General features: G+C 43.3%; 1 protein-coding gene across 1 annotated transcript in view; it reads right to left on the bottom strand.

The window, feature by feature from the left end:
• The window catches only part of LOC308303160 (testicular acid phosphatase homolog), a gene marked incomplete at both ends in the record, with an annotated part of 47795 nt that overhangs the window by 5575 nt on the left and 18567 nt on the right, over positions 1-23653 (bottom strand). Inside the window, 8 exons of the mRNA XM_080747483.1 lie at positions 1321-1427; positions 2171-2253; positions 5088-5220; positions 7985-8080; positions 10830-10928; positions 12649-12807; positions 19617-19703; positions 22544-22639. Coding sequence (XP_080603609.1) covers positions 1321-1427; positions 2171-2253; positions 5088-5220; positions 7985-8080; positions 10830-10928; positions 12649-12807; positions 19617-19703; positions 22544-22639 — 860 coding nt within the window. The remainder of the gene's footprint in view (positions 1-1320; positions 1428-2170; positions 2254-5087; positions 5221-7984; positions 8081-10829; positions 10929-12648; positions 12808-19616; positions 19704-22543; positions 22640-23653) is intronic.

The following is a 23653-nucleotide window of genomic DNA, read 5'->3' as shown; positions in this document are numbered from 1 at the left end:
GCCAATCAGGCGAGTCTGTGTGTATTCAAACACATTCCCCCCCTCCACTCTTATTACAGATATCAAACAGATTGTAGTATTTGATGCTTTCAGTGACTAACGAGCTATGGGGCTGTTAAGTATGACATCATTTTGTAGGCAGAGGAGAATTTCTGCCCCCAGTTTCCGTGAATCTTTTTACTATTTTTACTATTTACACATTTTTCTTCTCTTTGTTGTTGAAAGGAAAGTGTTAGAATTATACTTTAGTTGTTATTTTTGTCTCGGATCTGTTGAAATAGCGAGGGACAGAAAATGCTCTGGGGGCAGAGTTCTCCTCTGCCTACAAAATGATGTCACGGCTTAAAAGCCCCTATGGCTCAATCAATTACAGCAGCTCACAAGCCCTTTGAAGTTCAGAGGGATCAATTAAGAGCAAGTCAACTTAACATTTTTTTAAACCACCCCCTGCCCGCCCCCCCAGAAGTGGAATGTCTGCCCGAAATCTCAGACTCTCTTCCCAAAACGAAGTGTGTGATAGAGTCTGACGCTTGCAGTCAGGCTAGGTTGCTGCATGGAGCATTCCATCCTCTGACTCTTTAATGCCGCCTGCCTCGCTGCTTCCTTACTAATCTGTCTCAGCGACGGCGACAACAAAGGGGGGGAGAGGATCACCCACTCTTCCTTTTTTAAAACCCATTTAGGCCTAGAATTATTGAATGCTTTAACCAGTGAAAAATAGCAGATATACAAGCTCACAGCGCGGCACCGAGTGCCGCGCTGCGAGCTTGTAGATCTGCTATTTTTTGGAAAAAGTCGTGAAAATGTGTGCAAATCTTTGAATGTTATGCATTTTCAAAGCAAACGTTTGTAAATCAAATTTTGCTTCTGGGTGGTCCCTGGAACTCTAAATATTTTAATATGCGGGTCCGTGCGTGGCCAAATACATATCACTTTGGGGGTCCTTCACATGAAAAGGTTTGAGAACCACTGACATAGTAGTCTCTCACGAACAGACTAACTGAGCTCCAGTTAAGTGAAAAGGACCTTTTCTTTGACGATGGCTAGCCAGATTGCTGACATAGAAACATAGGTTTTTCAAAAAATCTTAGAAGGATTCAAAAGACACTTATAGAATCGGGTCAAAATTCTCATTTTCACGACTTTTCAAAAATAGCAGATCTACAAGCTCGCAGCGCCGCGCTGTGAGCTTGTATATCTGCTATTTTTCAATGGTTAAAGCATAGAATAATGATACACAATACCGTGTACCCGTTCTGAATGGGTTTAAATATGCAAACAGAAGTGTGCGTGCGAGGGACAATAGAATTAGCGCCGTACCCGTCGTATTCCTGATAGAACTCGAACAGCTGACAGGCAGCGTAAGGCGGAAGCTGGCCGTTGTACACGTCGAGAGCAGCCTGCAGCGTGATGAGTGTCGAGTCATGCTGGAAGGGAGAAAAGCACACACGTTCTATCAGATACAATATGGCACGGCATCAACGGCATGAAGCGTGTGTGCTTACATGTGTACTTATGGGGATGGATAATGCACGAGTGAGGAAATACGCGAAGAGGGGCTTTGCATAATGCACGATAGAATTCTGTGTGTCACTCGCCTCCAAACAGGGTCGTCACAAGGGTGGGATTGGGACTGAGTTACTAGGGCCCAAGGTGGAAGGAAGGGGCCTTACTTATTTTATATACCTTAGCTATTGAAAAATAGCAGATATACAAGCTCACAGCGCGGCACCGAGTGCCGCGCTGCGAGCTTGTGGATCTGCTATTTTTGAAAAAGTTGTGAAAATGTGTGCAAATCTTTGAATATATGTATTTTTTAAGCGAACATTTGTGACTCAAATTTTGCTTCTGGGGGGTCCATGGAACTAAATATTTTTAGATGGGGGTCCGTGGCCAAATACATATCATTTTGGGGGTCCTTCACATGAAAAAGTTTGACATAGAAACATAGGTTTTTCAAAAAAAACAACCTTAGAAGGCTTGCACAAATCTTCACGACTTTCAAAAATAGCAGATCTACAAGCTCGCAGCGCGGCACTCGGTGCCGCGCTGTGAGCTTGTAGATCTGCTATTTTTTCAATAGTTAAAGCGCAAAATAACGCAGGGAATCCTTGTACCCAGGGCCCAGAATATGGTGCGACGCCCCTGCCCCCCCAAACGCTGAACTTACAGCCGAGTACATGATGAATTTGAGAGTGCTCCCTTGCTCCATGGCCTTGGAGAAATTCCTCAGGATGGCGTTCAGCAGTAACCCTGGTAAAACAAACACTGTATCAGCGGTAGGAATTACATTTTTACCCCCCTGACGTGATCCAACATGGCACTTAGAACGAATTAGCTCGCAATGCACATGGGTGCAGGCACGTGCACACATAGACATCAAAGGGGGCTTGAGCCCCTGGCCTTTTATTCGTCTATAAAAAGTGCCCTCTCCAGACCATAAATGCTGTTTTTACTATGGTGAAAGAAATGCAAATGCCCATCTTTCCTGAAGGCAGCATTCAAGAGAATTTCCTTGTCCAAACTCTCCTGAACTTGAATGCAGCATCTTACAGTAGGCCTATGTTGAAAGAATTACCTAGCCTGACACTCAGCCTGAATTGACATTTCGTTTCACTCCATTATTCAGTCTCTGAGGTTACTCCCACCCAGGGCGATTGCTGGGATGGGCATTGCCAAAGAGGCAGTCTTCTGCGATTGGTTCACCGTCTGACCAACACATGGCGTAGTGTTGTTATGTGTGGCTGGCTAGTGGCTAGCCTGTTGCTTGCTAGTGCTACTTGCTAACCAAAGAAACAGGCAGAATAGGAGCACTACGAACTAGTAATCAAACACAACATAACATGCCTGCTACTGGTGTTTCATAGCGAGATCGATACGATCGCATTTTACCGCAATTTACCGCGACACGATGCGCAGTACGGTACGGCGGCGGCGCTGGTTTACTTGAAAACGCACATGAGTTCTGGGAAACCTCCACCCACGCTGATCACAAGACGCTGATTCACGACACTGATTCGCCGTACGGATTTTCGAACGAGGAAAGCCTCTTAAATGAGAGCAATTCTAGACCCCTGAATCGCCAAAATAAGAATTTAAAGGGGTGTGGCTAGCGATTCAGGGTCTGGAACTAGGCTAAGAATTACCCTCTTTGTGTAGAAATCCATGCCGTACGCCACATCTCCAGTATTGACATGACAATGTTAGTTCAGTGTGGTATCAACCACTGAAAATAGCCGACCTGCAAGCTCGCAGTGCGACACGTTGTGAGCTCACGTTGTGAGCTCCAAGTTCACAATGCGTCGCAGTGTGTCGCAGAGTGACTTTCACACTGGCTTTTTATGAACTCTACAGTGCTTTTGGTGCCGAAGACCTCTGGCTGACCGTCACAACCTTAAGAACCCTGGCATCCGTCACTGTCTGGCCAAAACCTCTTAACTCCATTTTTGAGGGTTTTGATTTTTTGGCATAAATCAAGGCTATTGAACACCCTTTACGTCTGAGTGTTGGTTAAAATAATATTGAACCAATGGAAAGTAGTAAAAAGTACTTGGGACAAAACCTCCTAACTCCACACTTTCTGCCAAACCAGCTAACTCTACTTGAGCTCATTTTCCCCGAAAATGAACATTTTGGAGTTTCAGCCCGACAGCAGAGATATACCGGTACTTTTTTTTTTTGAGCGGTGGTAAACTGCTCCTAAGAGTGGCTGTGCGTATGTCTGTAGCTACTTTCCCTCAGCGTTTTGCCATAGCAATGTGTTTTCCTCAGCGTTTTGCCATAGCAATATGTGTGTGTGTGTGTAGCCATATTACATCATATTACATCACCAATTATCTGTAGCCACTATCTTTAGCCACTTTTCCTCAGCGTGTTGCCATAGCAATGTGTTTTCCTCAGCGTTTTGCCATAGCAATATGTTTGTGTGTAGCCTGTATTACATCACCAATTACATCCTAGACCTATCTGTAGCCATTTTTCCTCAGCGTTTTGCCATAGCAATGTGTTTTCCTCAGCGTTTTGCCATAGCAATGTGTGTGTGTAGCCTGTATTACATCACCAATTACCAATTAGTTATGCAAGCACGACCACCGCTCACTTCACATTGGGTGTGATTTGTCTTTTTTTTTACAGAATCAGAACAGCGTGCCTCCAATGTGTTATGACAGATCATCATGTGGCCAGTCATCTCACATACTTAAGACACACTCTACATGCCTCTGAATCTGGGCTTCTAGGTTTCAGCCCTATCCAAGCCCCATTTATCGTACTTCCAAGTTGAAAATCACTGGTAGTGCGTATAATCATGATAATGAGCAGTTAGTGTGAGGCACAATTATACAAAGATAAGGTTGAATGTCTACGTATCATTACTGTATTAAAGCTCCTACACCCATCCTCCATGTTTGTGCAAGTCTTGTGCAAAGAATTAAATAAGTCTAGATGGTAAATGGGTGAAGTAAAAAATGTGAGTATATACTTTTTCTACCACTGTGTGCAGGGACGTGCTAGGCCCCTGATTCAGCCCGGGAAAAAGAGTTGTAGAGGCCCTCATTGCACGCTATAGAGAGAGATCTCTCTCTATAGCGCTGCTGCTACTCAAAGATTTGCCATTTCAGATCATGACAAGTGACAAGCCAGTGGGCCAATTACATGAGTTATATTTCGTCATTGTCGGGTGGAAACCTTGGATGTCCAAAACCATTTAAAAATCATTTAAACGAGTGAACACAGCTGATCTACAAGCACACAACGCCTCGCACCGCGAGGCGTTGTGTGCTTGTAGATCTGCTGTTTTCACTACTTCTGTGCGACAGCCTTGTATGATGAAGCAGGGCTTTGCTTTGCGAAAAAAATTACAAATTAGAAACTTGGAGATACGAGGTTTCTGCCCGACAGTGACGATTTACTTTGTTGGCTGCCTAGCCCCCAAAATGGAACGAAGACCGACATTTTTTTTTTCCTAATGGCCGGCCTAGACCAGCTGGGAATGAACCGGCCATTCGGGAGTTGTCCCGCTTTTCCCAATGGCCAGCACGTCCCTGACTGCGTGCCACATAACATCTGTGAATCCTGATATTTCTCACCCCCCGAGAGCCTGGCCTTCTCTTTCCTCTTGTGACTCAGGATGCTGTACATGACCTCGAAAGAAGCGATTCTCCTCAGGGTGTTGAGCACGTCCTGATTGGCCCAGCGCGGCAGGGTCAGATTGTGGATCCTCTATAAGAGAGAGAGAGAGAGAGAGAGAGAGAGAGAGAGAGAGAGAGAGAGAGAGAGAGAGAGAGAATCAGGGGCGTCACAAGGGGGGGGGGGAGTGGGACTGAGTTACTAGGGCCCAAGGTGGAGGGGCCTTAATTATTGTATACTTTAACTTTTCAAAAATAGCAGATATACCAGGTCACAGCACGGCACCGAGTGCTTGTAGATCTGTTATTTTTGAAAAGTTGTGAAGATTAGTGCAAATCATTGAATATATGCATTTTTTAAGTGAACATTTGTAACTCAAATTTTGCTTCTGGGGGGGTCCCTGGAACTAAATATTTCGAGATGGGGGTCCGTGACCAAATGCATATCATTTTGGGGTTCCTTCACATGGAAAAGGTTTGAGCACGCACTGACACAGAAACATAGGTTTTTCAAAAAAACCTTGGAAGGATTTGAAATATTCAAAGACTTGCACACATTTTCACGATTCAGATCTACAAGCTCGCAGCGCGGCACTCGGTGCCGCGCTGTGAGCTTGTATATCTGCTATTTTTCAATAGTTAAAACATTAAATAATATAATGTGTTCCCAATCTAAATGGGTTAGAACATTCATGGGGGGGCCCACAGTGAATCCTTGTACCCAGGGCCCAGAATTTGGTGCGACACCCCTGGAGAGAATAATGTTCATTACGCCGCATCAGTGATCGCTCTCGTAATGAACAGCCGTATTTGCACAAACACATGAGTCACAGTGGAAAAGGCATCTACAGTAAAATGGCTATTTTTCGCTGTTAAGCGTCGACTATTTTTGCTACAGTATGTGTTTGAAAATAACAGATGCTCACTTTTTGCATGTGTAAATGGGTGTGTGCGACCGACTGCCAGAAGAAAGCGCCTATCTGCCTCTATTATCACTTCAGTGTGTTGTGATATTTACCGTAAGCCATGCAGCAGGGTTCCCCAATAGGCGGCCCGCGGGCCATTTGCGGCCCGCAGGGGGCTACTGTCTGGCCCCCACCAACCCCAGTAATAATGGTGGTATAAGAGCAGCAACAACACTAGTATATCGTTGTTGTCGGCTGGAAATCTCGTATCTCCAAATGTGTACGTTCTTTCGCAAATCATACAAGGCTGTGCTTGTAGATCTGCCGTTTTCACTAGTTTAAATAATTTAAAAATATATAAATTCAAAACGAACGGTTTTGGACATACAAGATTTTCACCCGACAGCAACGATATCTGAACTGTCGCTGGAGTAGCGGGAACGCCCCCTGCAATGTTGTGGCCCTCGGCTTGGTACGCTAGACATAATTCGGCCCTTGGGGAAAACTAATTGGGGAACCCTGCCATACAGTATTGTACACCGATGATCCTTTCTCCGCTCTCTCCCTCCGTCTCTCTCTGTCTCCGTCTCTCTGTGTTTGTGCCTCGGTCCCTGCAGTGTTAATGTTGTCGACTAAGACTATACGACTAAAAGACTACAAGATTTTGATATTCTGTCGATAAGACTAGACTAGGCTAAAACAATTTCAGAAGACTAAGACTATTATTTGTGTTATTCAGACTAAATCTAAGTCTAAAACTAATGGCTGTAAGAATTAACACTGGTATGTAACTACAATGAAATTAAAGCCAAATACATCTTTTATGTATGGTTTAGTTTGACCAAGTAACAGGCAGTAGAAGACAATGACTTGTTCAGAGAATATGTGGTTATATTTAGCCTAAAAGACTTAGCCTAAAAGACGAAGACTAAAAGACTAAGACTAATCCCAAAAGACTAAGACTAAAATATTTTGATATTTAGTCGACAAAGACTTGACTAAAACAATTTCAGAAGACTAAGACTAAATGGTGCGTTATTCAAAAAACTAGTCTAAAGACTAAATCAGAATTTGCTGAAAAAAATAACACTGGTCTCTGTATGTCTCTCTTTCTCCACTTTCTACAGATATGATGTATCATATCTGGATTGGAATGGATTAAGAGCGTCTGCTATAAATGCCTAAACTGTAAACTGTAAACACTACAGGGTCACACAAAAGTAACAGATCCACAAGCTCCATACGCTGCACCAGGCGAAGCCTTTTGAGCTTGTAGATCTGCTACTTTTGATACTTTTGAATTTGAAATCCTGAAAAGTCTCATTTTTGGACATGATGAGGTTTCCAACCGACAGTGACGATATGCAAGCGTTGAAATGTGTGCAAAATGTCACTAGTCTACTTGGGCCCAATTGTCGTTAATTGGGACTGAGTTACTAGGGCCCAAGGTGGAGGGGCCTGTCTTTAACTATTGAAAAATAGCAGATATACTTAAGCTCACAGCGCTGCAAACTTGTAGTTCTGCTATTTTTGAAAAGTCGTGAAAATGTGTGCAAATCTTTGAATATATGTATTTTTGTTTTTGAGCGAACATTTACAAATGTTGCTTCTGGGGGTCCCTGGAACAAAATATTTTGAGATGGGGGGTCCGTGGCCAAATACATATCATTTTGGGGGTCCTTCACATGAAAAAAGTTAGAGCACCACTGACATAGAAACATAGGTTTAACATAGGTTCAAAAAACCTTAGAAGGATTTGAAATATTCAGACACATTTTCACGATATTTAAAAAATAGCAGATCCACAAGCTCGCAGCGTGGCACCGAGTGCCGCGATACAAGCTTGTAGATCTGCAATTTTTCAATAGTTAAAGCACAGAATGTGTGTGAGTCCTTGTACCCAGGGCCCAGAATTTGGTGCGACATGGTGAGGCGCAATTGCAAATACAGTACCTGACAGGTCAGGGTGTCATAAACTCGCCATATTTTTCTCCCAACGAGTCGTGACACGGGGTAACCAGTGTTGTTGGAAAGCTCCTCCACGAAATACTGCATGGTGAAAAGAATTAGTACAATTAAGCTCTTCCTCATTTAAATATATACATATATATTACATATATTACATTTTGAAGTCATGAAAACATTATACTTTCATTGACATTGCTCTTGTGGCCAACATGGTTTTAGACACTTTCTGAAGGTACACTAATAAAGCACACAATTTATGCTTCATAACAGAACATAAATACATTTTTAATCTTTCCTTCTGTTCTACATTGCATGGGGGGGGGGGGGGGGCTGTAGCTATGAACCATAATGTCCCTTTGAAAGGAGAGAGGGAACTCTGCAAGTGGTGTAACTAAGTACATATTTACATGAGTTTTTTTTCCCTTTTAATATATGCGCACACACACACACACACACACACACACACACACACACACACACACACACACACACACACACACACACACACACACACACACACACACACACACACACACACACACACACACACACACACACACACACACACACACACACACACATTATGTAGGCTACATTAACAACTCAAGCCCTGTTTTATACTCAGGCTATTTAAAAAATAGCCAATCTACAAGCTCACAACGCGTCACATTGGCAACATGTTGTGAGCTTGTAGAGCTATACTATTTTCACTTCCAGGTTCAATATCTCCAGTAGAGGGTGCTAAAATTCAACGAGGGAAGCTGCTGGTCTGGTGTCAAGCACCACCTTAATAGGCAGCACGGAGGGACTGAGTTTAATTAAAACCTTTTCATTGTAATTCTCGATCTAATTCAATCCTGCTGTTAATTAGTGCTGCGAAGAATGTGAGAGAAATTGCACCGAGCAGCGACGTGGAGGCGCTGGCGTCACCATGCACTGAGAAAATAAAGTTGAGAGGACATGTTTTCCAGGAGAACTAACTGGGACAACTGAAGCACTGATAACTGTGTATAAATTAGCTCACGTGTTTCAATGTTACCGGTAATTAAAATGTACGGAGAAGTAGAGTATTCTCAGCAATGTTTGACTTCTTACTAGGGGTGGGCGATATGGTAAAATATAATATTGCAATATCTTTCCAACCCTTATCACGATACACAATCTTATCGTGATTCTTTTTCATGTTGGTTTTTATGGTTATTTTTCAAGTTACTTAACAGTACAACCACCTACAGCACAAGGTAACAAAAAACTAAAGGAAAAAGGAGTAACAGACCATTTAGACCAGTGGTCCTCAATGTGGGGTCCAGGGACTCTCTGGATTCCTTTTGGGAGGTCTAAATTGACCCTTACAAGAATCTAACTCTGACAGTATACAAATGAAACCAAATGGACCCTTACGGGACCATTTGGTTTCATTTGTATACCGTCAGAGTTAAAGGGAAACCTTGACATTAAGTTTGAGAACTAGCCTACTGATTTAGGCAGGTTTAAATTAAATTATGCAAAGAATCTGCATGCATTAACAATCCAACAGGATTATTTTAAGGCTCCCTCATTGCATCACGATATATACGACATCTCTGAAAAGGAATATCGTGGAGAATTGTATCGTCTCAACGATATTTATCAACCAGTGTTGCCGTAGTCTTGGGTCGCGCGCCCCCAACAACCCATATCTTTTCTGAGCCGGAGTCTCGCACCACCCCAAGTTCACACCTCGACAACTGTTTTAGCAGATAGATAGATTTAGATTGATAGATTTATTTATTTTCGTGTCGTGCACCAAAAAGGTGCCAGCCCACATGGACTTACAGGACACATACATATAAATCATTTCATTGGTACCATACAGGTATACAAAGAAACAAAAAGACTGTTTTTCAAACTGTCCTTCAAGCATACAAAACACTTTGTCTTTTTTCCCAAGCTTTACACACATAATCTGCCAAAAAGAAAATACCTTTACTGAAACATAATTCAAGTCTTTCATAATCATCCAACCAAAAAAAGTTAACACAAATAGATGACATTTTACCAAATAATCTATGTCTTAATTCATCATATAATGGACAATAAAACAAGACATTAACCTCATTTTCAATTTCCTCCAAATCACACAACAAACAAACTCTGTCCTCCTCAGGAGTCCCAATGAATCTACCTGTCTCCAACGCCAATGCGGTCCCTGAATGTAATTGGGCACAAAACGACCTTTGACTCTTAGATACATTCTGCGTGACATATGGCTCAGGACCATAACCCTTCTTAATAAGACGATATGTTCTGTTAACAAAGAAACAAGCCTATATGCATATCAATATACCTGTATAGTAGGTGTTGAATCACACATTGAATCACCATTGTGTAGTGATACGCGGAAGCGGGGATTGAACCCGGGACTCCCACTCGCCAGTCCAACGCACATCCAGTCGTGCTAATAGGGCTGAGCCCGATGAGCAGGGCTGTTGTCGCTGGTTCATGGCTGATACTAACTGTGGGGTGCTACATTCACCCCCCAGGTCTTTTGGAGCGCGCCCTCGCGCTTCACACATCACGCCGCAGACCGCCGCACACGACGTGGCACTGTTCCTCCTCACGAGGGCATCACGCTCCTCATCCTGCCGACAACGCCAGATGTAGTGATACGCGGAAGCGGGGATTGAACCCGGGACTCCCACTCGCCAGTCCAACGCACATCCAGTCGTGCTAATAGGGCTGAGCCCGATTAGCAGGGCTGTTGTCGCTGGTTCATGGCTGATACTAACTGTGGGGTGCTACAATTGCACCACTGCTGTTTATCACCATATCGCACACTCCTACTTCTTACCTGGTTGGACCTGATGAACCTCTGGTAGGGTTCACTGTCAAAGGTCTGAGTCATCAGGTCTCTGAACCTGGGGCAGTCCTTCCCCGGGGACCTCAACAGCTTGACAGATAACAAAAAAAAAAAAAAAAATCTGATAAACACACAACTCTAATTCTGATAAACACACAACTCTAATTCTGTGTTGTGAATTATGTAGCTACACATGTGCATTCATTATGATATTGGCATATTCACATTCATGTCAATTATTGGGGTATTCATACATACGATACAAATACAGGACACTTTCTAATATGCAACACGTTCTATAACATCGACTATTCCTCAACAGCTTGACAGACAACAAAATTAAAAAAAATAAAGATAAACACACAACTCTAATTCTGATAAACACACAACTTTAATTCTGTGTTGTGAATTATCTACACATGTAGCATTCATTATGGTAAGGCATATTCACATTCATGTCAATTATTGGGGTATTCATACATACGATACAAATACAGGACACTTTCTAATATGCAATACACATTCTATAACATCGACTATTACTAGTATGCATTACGAGGCCTTCAGTTTTACAGCCTAAATTGCCGTGGCGAATTCTGAGTATAACGCTAAGCTACAGAAGGTAAATGACCCCTCCCCTGACCAGCAGTATAATAGGATATCTTCAAGATGTCAACATTTAGAAAATGTGATATTCATGGCTTTCATTCGTAGTCCTATACACGGCCATGTTGAGGACCACCGCAGGGGTTTCAATTTGTCTGATTGGCATAGAACTAATGTTCTACACCAGGGGTCTTCAAAAGGGGGTCCGGGACCCTCAGAGTCCTCCAAATCTTTGAGTGATAGAAACTTTTTTTTCTCCTTTTTTATATTAACCACTTGAACCCTAGCGTCCATATTCTGAGAACTTTAGCTAAAAATAGCCGATCTACAAGCTCACAACGCCTCGCACTGCGAGGCGTTGTGAGCTTGTAGATTGGCTATTGTTGGCAAAGAGCTTTGGTGTAGAGGGCAAAAAGAGCACACTAAGTACAGAGTGAAAGGTCAAGTTTGACAGTTCAAGTGGTTAAATATCTGAAAACACAAATTGACATGAATCCAAAATACACTGATGATTGGGCTGTCAAACAATGAAACTATATGGAATCTATGAACAGGTTGTGGGGGTCCCTGCTTCATCTCTCTCTCAACTAAGGGGTCCTTGGCCTGAAAACGTTGAAGACCCCTGTTCTACACCCATCGGAAAACACCTGTGTTGGTCCTCGATCAACATGGCCAGTGTAGGACTCCAAATGAAACCCATGAATTGTGGGATATCGTGGAAATAAAAGAGATACTGTTTGCGTGCGTGGAGCAGAGAGACCTTACTAGGGCTGTCACGGTTATGACATTTTACATGGCGATTAATTGTCACTCAAATAATTGCGATTAAAGATTTAATTGTGTTTTTGTCGTTGATAATACATTTCTGTTTGGCCTGTAGGCTTTCAAGTTGCACATGGTAGATATGACACATAACCTAAAATATACAAAGAAATTACTGACATATTTGACAACTTTATACTTAAAAAAGAACATTGATAGTGGAAATAGCCGATCCACAAGCTCACAACGCGGCGCGATGCGACGCGTTGTGAGCTTGTAGATCTGCTATATCCACTATTTTTGAAAATGTGTGAAAACACATGAACATTTTTCAACATGGAAACGATTATGACGATAATGACAAAAACAATTGCGATCATGTCAAACAATTGCGATTAGACGATTATATGTAATAATTGTGACGGGCCTATATAGACCTTACCCTGTCCTGAGATCGGGGGACGGTGTGGACCGGGATGGGTCGCCAGAGTAACTGGGGGTTTATGGGGGGCGGCCGCCTGGTGCCGGGGGGGAACATGCCCGCCAAGCAGGACTGGGCGCTCATCAGCGTGCGGTCGTAGTCGGTGCTCCGCACGTAGACCTGTGTGCCGGGGTTCGGGGAGAGAGGATTACTTTAGACCAGTGGTTCTCAACCTGTGTGGGGGTCCCCAGATGCAACAATGTTTTCTCACTCAACAGTAAACAAACCAGCATGTCTAGGGTATCTGCACATTTCTAAAGTGACAATTTATGGACTTTTTAATACCTCTAAAATGACAAATTAAACACAAATTGTCAAATATGTGACCGGGGCAGGAGAAAAAGTCCATAAGTAGGCAATAGTGAAGTCCATCAAATTAACAAAATAGGTTTGATTTTGGATTTTTGGTGTTTATCCTTTTTTTCCATATTATCTAGATTCTAGAATGTATGTTTTAGAACCTTCTCATTGCAAAATATAACCATTTTAGAATCATAAAACAGCTTAAATGAGTTTGTTTTGTGTTTCCTTACACCCTTCTGGGGGGTGGAGACATACATTAACATTAGAGATGTTACCGATCAATCGGCAATGGATCGGATCGGGCCGATCAAAGCGTGATCGGCGATAATCGGTGGTTTAGATCAAAAGGCAAATTCACCGATCCGATCCGTTGTTCTCAGGTTTCAGCTGCAACACCACCATAGGTTAGGGCGGGTGAGGGTTGGAGTTAACAATCCATTCTTCACACTCCTTACCTGACTGCCAGTAGTGTGACACACTTTGAGAGGCCTTTACTCAGATTCTTGGTTCGAGGTTTAACAACATTCAAATACGCATATCTTCTTCAGTTCAAATATTTTCAGAATCCAATGAATGACACGTCATTTGAAAGCTTATATTCTGTACTTTCAAGATCTGCAAAAAACTGAAAAAAGATCAATGCCTATTTCTCCAGCCTCAGTCACATATTAGAGGCAGAAATTGTGAAAATAGACATAGACGATGTACAACGCCTCACAACGCGAGGCGTTGTGAGCATGTAGATCTGCTATTTTCACAATAGAACCGTGTTATATAAAATGTAAAGCCTCAACTCTTAGTGCTCGTCAGGGTGAAGGGGGTCCCCAGTTAAAAAATGATTATTTTGGGGTCACGGCCTGAAAAGGTTGAGAACCACTGCTTTAGACGTGTTGTCTGAGGAGGAGCAGTGGTGTAAAGTAACCAAGAACATTTATTGAGTACTGTACAGTTTTGAGGTATTTGTATTTTACTTGAGTATTTTCAATTTCCAACACTTTTGCTTCTACTCCACTACATCTCGGATCCAAATTTTGCTCAACTACATTTATTTGAAAACGTACTAGTTACTTCATAGATTATTATTATTATTACAAAACATATGCCTACATTAACCACTTCAACCCTGTATATACATTTCTGGCCATTGGAAAATACACACATTAACCACTATATAGATACCTATATAGTATATGTAAAGGAGTTGATCCAAACCTCCCCACCCGGCTTCGAACCCGGGTCTCCCGTGTGAAAGTCCAATATCTTAACCATTACCTCAAAGGGATACCCCTATGGAACGAGGGCAGATACTAGACTTTTGAGGCTTCAGGCTGGGGCTGCGACTCTCTCCGCCACATATACACCCTATATACTAGTAAGACGCCTCAGGGCGACATGTGACCTCGCCCTTGGCCATCTGGACAGTGATGTATATCGGACCAGTTACCCATATATGGTGATCCATGTACTGTATATAGTACATCCCATTTATGCCCATTCATGGAGATCCTTGTCTGAACCAGCCGCACAGATATGGGCTGTCTTCCTCCATACTGTACATGGGCATTCCCATATGAAGTCCTGTTAGATATGGGCTTAATATTGATTACATCAGGGATCTCCATACATGGGCATAAAAGGGATTCTGTTAGAGTGGTTCCCATGACATCACAACATACAATATATGTTATGCCCATACGATCCCTATCTGAACCAGCCACACAGATATGGCCATGTCTTGGCCATCTGGTCAGTGATATATATATATATCGATGACATCAGGGATCTTCATATATGGGCATAAAAGGGATTCTGGGGGATAACCATATATGGACTTTTACATTGGTGATATGACCTGTGATGTCAGTGATGTGTCAAGGGAACCAACCCATAGACTGTAAAAATGTGTACACACACGGAGACAAGCTGTGTGTTTCTCATGGTAAACTGCGACCTTCGGTCGCAACTATATACATAATGTACACTATATCTGTATACATTTGAAAATAGCCGATCTAACAAGCGCGATGCAACGCATTGTGAGCTTGTAGATCCGAGTACTTTTTTCCACCGCTGCTGAGGAGGCTCTTGCGAAAAGGCTCCAAATAAATGGAGCCAGTGCCAACGCGCCAATGTATCACAGGTAAGGGGCATTTATCTTTCGAGTCAACTAAGGTGCTCGGCGGGCTGCTCCGCGCAACATGAGGCGTCTGCGGAGCAAACCCGAATGGATGAGAGAGAGATCCGTCTCGCTGTGATCTTTTCTGACATCAGCCTCCGCTTGTCTACTGTATATCTCTCTGTCAAACCCCCCCCCCCCCCTCCTCCCTCCCCCTCCCCCCGTGTCAGTTTTTTTTTTGTGCGCCGTAAATCACCGGTGATAAGGTAGGGATTTGTGATGTGACGCTGAAAAATGTTCTCTCTCTTTTTTTCCCCCCCTTCTTTCTAAATTGGAGCCGACATGGCGGCGGCGGTGTGTGCATGCAGCCCAGGGGCGTCATAAGGGGTAGGAAAGTGGGACTGAGTTACTGGGGCCCAAGGTGGAGGGGCCCTAGTAACTTTATCTATTGAAAAAATAGCAGATATACAAGCTCACAGCGCGGCACCGAGTGCCGCGCTGCGAGCTTGTAGATCTGCTATTTTTGAAAAGTTGTGAAAATGTGTGAAAGTCTTTGAATATATGTATTTTTTTAAGCGAACATTTCTAACTCAAAAATTTGGCTTCTGGGGGTCCCTGGAACTAAATATTTTGCAGGGTCCGTGGCCAAATACATATCATCTTGGGGGTCCTTGACATATAGGTTTCTTGCACATATTTTCACGATTTTTCAAAAATAGCAGATCTACAAGCTCACAGCGCGGCACTCGGTGCCGCACTGTGAGCTTGTATATCTGCTATTTTTCAATAGTTAACATTCATGGGGGGCCCGCAGTGAATCCTTGTACCCAGGGCCCAGAATTTGGTGTGACGCCCCTGCATGCAGCCCAGGTAAAAATTCGCAGGCACAAGTCTGACTGCGGCCTGGCTGCTCTGACGACAAATTGCCAGTGACAGCCATTTAGGGACGTTGTTATTCCGGTGGTAATTGCATGTTATTTAAGTGACTTGCGAGAGAGAGGGAGAGAGAGAGAGAGAGAGAGAGAGAGAGAGAAAGAGAGAGAGAGAGAGAGAGAGAGAGAGAGAGAGAGAGATTAGGAACAGACACATTCGAAGAGACTCGAGGAGAGGTAGACTGCAGCAGAGGGTGAAGAACAGGGGCGTCAATTGGGTATGGCAGGGGTATATGCAGCTGCCATACCCTGGGTCCAGTGGGGCAAATAAAAGTTACTTTTAAATATAAATCCATGAATGTCTCTTTGTCCATCTGTTCCGGTTATTATGTTGTTAAATTACCGTAAAATAACTACAAATGCAAAATTTTACAAAATGGTCTCTTTAACAATATTATTTTGCTGCCATTTTAAACATAGCTCTAGTAAGCAGCTGCCAAATTGTCCTTACCTTTTAACGTGGGCACGCGCACGCATTGTGCACAATCTGTGCGCGACTCATCTAGTAGACTGTAGACTCGGTGACAAGCTTTCGAATAAAAAAAACCCCATTGAAATAGACATATCCGTTGCCACGCTGTATCCCTGCTTATCCGCCAGTGTTTACATGAAAAAGCATTGAAAAAAGCCAACTGTGCGCTATGGTAACAAGTGGACACGTTCGCGCACAAAACGCACGATATGTGATAATCCAGGCGTGTAGAGACTGGATCAAAGTTTCCAAACGCAAAAATCCGATTGAAAAACGAGTGTTCCATCGCCGAGTAGCTTTCTCCTCTGTTACACTGTAAACCAACGGAGGCGGGACTATGGCCCAGGCTCAGACCGGATACGGAAAGCTAGATCCGGTCCAGACCGGAAATGACCGGATACAGTTAGGGGGGCGGGCCTAAAGAGCCAGAATCAGCGAAAATCTGCGATAATACTTTTAATCCTTTCATAATGATTAAAGCTAATTAAACTTCCGGGTTCGACGGGCATGGCACCGCGGTACAGCGGGAAATCTACGGTTTCTACGGGCATCGCCCAGAATGAGTTAACAAGGTATTATAATTATATTCTCCACACTTGTATTCTCCCCATCTTGACAAAATGGTATATTCCCAGGTTCCGCAGGTCAGCTGCACAGGTGCAATGCATTATTGTTAATTGTTGTGGTATGTTTACTAAACATGCCAAGTTTAGCTGCACTTGAACAACCGTTCCAGCCAGGCTGCCATATCCAGCCCAAGAAACCGTAGAAAAGGGGGGACAAATAGAATGTACTTCTTAAAATAAATGTATCATGCCTGTTGCTAAGGTATGGCAACATGACTGGTGTCTTGCACGCGCGTTGCCATACCTTATCTTTTTCTGAACCGACGCCACTGGTGAAGAAAAAGGGGGTAAAAAAAAAAAAAAACACTGGAGTGGAGAAAGCGGGCAGACAGGAATAGAAGGAGAGAAAATCTCATCTTCATAATGACAGTATGGGCTGAGCATGCATGTTTGCCCCGGGGCGCACCGAGCCCGACCGTGCACACGCAGACCCTACTCCACACTGTAGAAAGGATCGAGGAGGCCCCAGGGGCCAGATTAGCCCGCGTGTTACTTCACATTACAAGCGAGGCCGACGGAGGCGATATCATCAACATGAGTCACGTTCATTAACCTATGTGTTTACAGCCATTACTAAGACCGCAAACTGGCCACACACGTGAACACACATGAGACGTTACGCATGTTAGAGAGGGAGGAGGGAAGACTTACTGTATGTACTGTTAGGGCGCTGTAGATTTTAGAACGACGCACACCTATTAGAGTACATCATCGTCGTTGTAGGGTGAAAACCTTGTATGTCCAAAACCGTTTGTTTTGCTTTTTTCATTTAAAAAATGATTTGAACTAGTGAAAACAGCCGATCTACAAGCACACAACGCCTCGCGGTGCAAGGCGTTGTGTGCTTGTAGATCTGCTGTTTTCACTACTTGTGTGCGACGGCCTTGTACGATGAAGCAGGGCTTTGCTTTGTGAAAGAACGTACACCTTTGAAACTTGGAGATACGAGGTTTCCACCCAACATAGACAACATAATTGTTGTCTATGTCGAGCTATGTCCAAAACCATTCCTTTTTTGTTATTGGCATTTTTAAAAACATTTAAAGAATAGCAGATATACCAAGCTCCCAACCTAGTACCTAGTGCATTAAATGACGGCATTCAAAAAGTTTAAATATGGAGTTATGAGGTTTCTAGCTGCACGACAGAAACGATATAATATACATCCACTCATAGCCATACATTCTATAGCTCAGCTAAGAAAGAACCTCGCGCATATACGTCACACACAATGCACACAAACATGCAGGCTCAGGCGAAAGCGCAGCTGCACGTGCATACAGTACACATGCATTCCCAGGCACACATACATGATGTCATGCACACATGGGGGTCATCAGTGCTGGAAAGGAACTATTATATTGTACCTTTTACTCCACTACAATTATTTTACATTTTTAGCTATACTAGTTACGTTAGATTTGGATTATTATTACAAAACATTAATCACTTCCTCCCTATGGACTTCAGCTATTTGAGAATAGCAGAAGCATCTACGTGTTGTGAGCTTGTAGATCTGCTATTTTCAAAAGATCTATGCATTTTGAACCCTTGTGAAATGGGACCGGACCAGCCTACCACGTGCCCCAAAACTAAAGCCCTGATTGGCCCATTCAATTCGCCCGCTCCTCGGGCGAGCTGAAATAAAATAAATAATCTCCGGGGTCAGTCCACACTACACACCACCCACCAACAGGGGGTGGTAATGTGCGGACTGATTTATCAGGCTAATTCTGTATATCGTCACTGTCGGGCAGAAACCTCGTATCTCCAAGTTTCAAATTTGTACATTTTTTCGCAAAACAAAGTCCTGCTTCATCGTACAAGGTCGTCGCACAAAAGTAGTGAAAACAGCAGATCTACAGTGCGAGGCGTTGTGTGCTTGTAGATCGGCTGTTTTCACTAGTTTAACTCATTTTTAAAATGATAAATACAAAACAAACGGTTTTGGACATACAAGGTTTCCACCCGACAACGACGATTATGTATATTGCTGATATGAACGTCTCTACCTGTGTGTTTGTACCCCATTTTCTCACCCGGTGTCAATTATCTAATGTAATCCTGGTCGCTGCACTCCCTCTGCCAACCTGGGGAGAGCAACGGACTGACCTCATGCTTCCTTCTATGCATGAGGAGTCCAAGTTGCTTCTTTTCACCTGACAGGGGGGAGTTTCCCCGGTAGGACGTCGCTCGTGGAAGGAACACGTTATTCCAAGCAGTTTCTGGCCAGGGGGAGGCAGTATAGAGACCAGGATTACTGCATGTTTTGTGTGAGGGTATCTACCCTAGGAGTACACAGGGAGAACATGCAAACTCCACACATAAAGGCCCTTTCACCAACCCCAACTAGGGTATGGGCACTGATGACGCGGAGGAGAGAACACACCTCCAGCGCCCACAGCGTCCCCCGGCGGGAATCGAACCCAGGACCTTCTAGCTGTGAGGTGACAGCACTACTGACTGTTTCCACCACCTACCTCTTTGTTGTTGTACTCCTGACTGAGGATGTTGCCGTAGCGTCTCCTCAGGAACCTGCCCAGGTCGTGCTGCTGCCTCATGCCCAGCTGGGGAGAACAAGGAAGGACGGACTGGTTATACTCTGCTCACCAGTGTTGTTTTTGACAGCAAATTTTGATTTAGTTTTTAGTCATAGTCTTTTGAATAAAATGTATTTTAGTTTTAGTCACCATTTAGTCACCTGAAAACTTTTCGTTTTAGTCTAGTTTTAGTTGATCATTCAGATTTTAGGCGACTAAATCCACAGTTGATTTAGTCAACTGAAATGTATTTTTGGCAGGCCATGATGGCATCGTAATGACTGATTTTACACTTGGTTGCTGAAAATAGCAGATCTACAAGCTCACAACGCGTCGCAGCGCGACGCGTTGTGAGCTTGTAGATCGGCTATTTTCAGCACGCAACATAGGAGAGCAACCAAAAAAAAATTTGGACGAAATTGTCAATATATTTAGTCTTAGTTTTAGTCATCACAGCTTAGTCTTTATTTTGTTTTTATTTCGTTTTCGTCAGTGAAAAAAACGCAGTCGACAAAAAAAATTCGTCATAGTTTTAGTCGACAAAATCAACACTGCTGCTCACAACACTGCCTATTCCACATTAAGTTAAGCCCATATCTGTGAATGCCAATATATAATCACTAGCACCAGGGGAACCAAATCCCTTTGGCCAGACGGCCAAGACATGGCGCGACCTCGCCCTTAGGCGTCTTACTGGTATATTGTGTCATAGTCAGCGTAGGTGTGGGGACGCACAAGCACCCAGCTGTAATTCCCAGCCCCCAGTGGCTGCAGAGTCAAAATTGTATTAATAACTGTAATAAAATGGTAAATGGTGCATTTATATAGCGCTTTTATCCAAAGCGCTTTACAGAGATTGTGCATTACATTCACCCATTCACGCACACATTCATACACCGGTGGCGGAGGAAACCATGCAAGGCACCAACCTGCTCACCGGGAGCAATTAGGGGTTCAGAGTATTGCCCAAGGACCCTTCGACATTAACTCAGGGGGAACCCGGATTCGAACTGGGAACCCTTTCGGGAACCCTTCGTGCTCTAATGGTTTCTCTACCCCTGAGCTATAGTGTAATAGGGCAATAACGCGCGCCCTGGCGGTCGATTCTCGTCCTTGGGGTGTCTTATAATGTATATTTTTTTCTTTAAAGGTTTTAAAAAATATATATATATATATATTTCTTTTTATATATTATCTTTCAAATCTTAGTGTTTTGCCATGTAATTATTTGGTCCAGACAGGGGTCATCAACCATGTTGGCTTGTGGTGACATTTTTGCCAACATTTAATATTTGTCACGAACATACCCTGAATGACCCTGGTCTGTAACTCTGAGAGTGTACACATGGAACCAAATGGACCCATATAGGGTACGGTCCATTTGGTTCCATGTGTACACTCTCAGAGTTATGGTGGTCCTTGCAAATAAAAAATCGGAGAACCATTAGTATTAGTGGGTACAAGACACTAGGGATCTTGGGACAGTAATTGTTATTAGCGTTTATTGTGATATAAAACACTCGATAATGGCATTGGGGCAGAATTACATTTATCGTGAAAGTGTCCTCCGTCAAGGATCAATTCACGTTTGTTTGCCGAGCTGCATATCTGGTACCACTTACACCGTCTAATATAAAAATTGGGTAAGTAACATAGGCCTACTTGATACAGTCTTTTAAAAGAAAATCTGTACCAAATCTCTTTGCCAAAAATAGCTGATCTACAAGCTCAAAACCTCGTCATGTTGAGACACGTTGTGAGCTTGTAGATCTAAACGTTCCGCCCCAGAATAATGGATGTCGGGATATTTTGATTATCGCGATGAAATCGTAAATGGCAATTATTTGGGTCACAATAAACTTGACAAGAAATGTTCATAATCGTCCCACCCCTAGTGCAGTGCACACGAGGTCTATCAAGGTTCACGGGGGGGGGGCAAACGTGACAGTGATTGAAGGAGTTAGCGAGGATAGAAGCGAGGTAGATTGACAGAATAGTGACGCAGGGATGGGAGATCTTACAGCCCGAGAGGGAGGTGTTTGATTTTTAACTTGCACAAGAAAACAGCAGCTTAGCCAAGAAAATAATCCCTGTGCCTTAAGGCCTTCTGGCATGCTGATGCTGTGAGTCGCTTTGTTTTATGCTGTAACATCCATCAAAGAAATGACAAACTGTGAATTCCATCTAAAGGCTATACTTGACGTTCAGGCACAAAGTGCCTTTTATTGGTGGACTTTTAATCTAGAGACCCTAGTTAAAGGGTTACTGTCACCTAAAGGGGTTGAGGGGCAGATTACACTGTGACATGAGCTTCTCTGAAAACGGTCTGAAACAGTCTGAAGCTCATGTCACAGTGTAACCTGCCCCTCGCCCCCCAACAACAGCTGACCAGAACAGTAAGTAGTCATACAGTCAGGCTATACAGACAATTAATTTGATTGGCTTATAATTGCGCATCCCCACAGTGACATCATAAAAATATGAACTTGTTTTTTTAAGATGATTCTTAAAGTGACAGTAACCCTTAGGTGACAGGCCCCCTTTAATAGGACTTAGATACCAGTCGTTCCCAAACAGTAAACAAAATCTGAACCATTTTCAATCTGGTGTCCCTATTCTGAGGATGTCATTATGGGCAAAGATGTATTATTATTATTATTATGTAATATTATTATTATTATTATTTTTTCACACACATTTTCTAAAAAAAAAATAGCTACAATTGTGGATCTACAAGTCTGTCAATTTGCTATTTCCGCAATGAATGTGCCTTGAAACTTTGACATGAATATTGCAATCCAAAAAAATGTTTGAAAACCACTTCTCTAGTCTAGAACAACTACAGGGGGGGGGGGGGGGGGCAGTACCTCGGTCAGCTGTCCAAATCCTTGAGCCCACACTTCTTCTCCATGAGGATCCCTCGGATACGACTCGATGGGCGATCTATCCCCGTGCCGGAACACCTTACATAATGCAACAACAACCAGGGGCGTCACAAGGGGGGGAAAAGTGGGACTGGGTTACTATAGGGCCCAAGGTGGAGGGGGCCTTAATTATTTAGCTTTTGAAAAATAGCAGATCTACAAGCTTGCAGCGCGGCACTCGAAAAGTTGTGAAAATGTGTGCAAATCTTTGAATAAATGATTTTTTTATCATTGGGGGGGGGGGGGGGGGGGGGGGGTCCCTGGAACTAAATATTTTGAGATGAGAAACATAGGATTTCCAAAAAAAAAAACCCTGGAAGGATTTGAAACATTCGAAGACTTGCACACATTTTCAGGATTTTTTTCAAAAAAGCGAGCTTGTAGATCTGCTATTTGTCAATAGCTAAAGCACAAAATAACACGTAATAATGCGCTCCCAGTCTAAATGGGTTAAACCCCCTCCTCCCCCTATGAAGAACATTCATGGGGGTCCCCGCAGTCAATCCTTGTACCCAGGGACCCAGAATTTGGTGCGACACCCATGGGCAACAACAACAACTTATGTCACGCAGTGATGCAACAAGCTATTACGGCTCTTCCAGTGATTGTGCGCTTCACGCTCAATTCAAAAACATGTTTTGATGACGTCCTCCTAGACGCGAGGCCCCTTTGTGGTGTTTCCCGGAGTCGGTCCAGGGATATTAAATGGACCAGGGACTGACGTAGCTCACACTGTGGCGGCACACGCAGTCACTGGGTGGCATCCAGGGTGATTATGTGGGGATAATGGCCCATTTTCCGCTCCATTCCTGCTGGAACTACAATGGCTTAAACCCATTTAGACCCGGGTACACATTATTGCGTATTATTATTTTATGCTTTAACTATAGAGCATCGCAGCGGAGGTGGTTTACTGGTGCCACTTAAAAATTGACATTCATTTTCCCCATAGACTTTTACAAAAATATTTATAACAATTATGTTAAGCCTAGAACCAAGCCATCCAGGATGGCAGTGAATCATGACCTTACAACCTTTGTTTCTATGGAAAGA

Source organism: Nannobrachium achirus (genome assembly GCF_963921795.1).
Source record: "Nannobrachium achirus genome assembly, chromosome: 18".
In the NCBI taxonomy this organism is placed as follows: domain Eukaryota; kingdom Metazoa; phylum Chordata; class Actinopteri; order Myctophiformes; family Myctophidae; genus Nannobrachium; species Nannobrachium achirus.
This window is presented reverse-complemented; position numbering and strand designations above follow the sequence as displayed.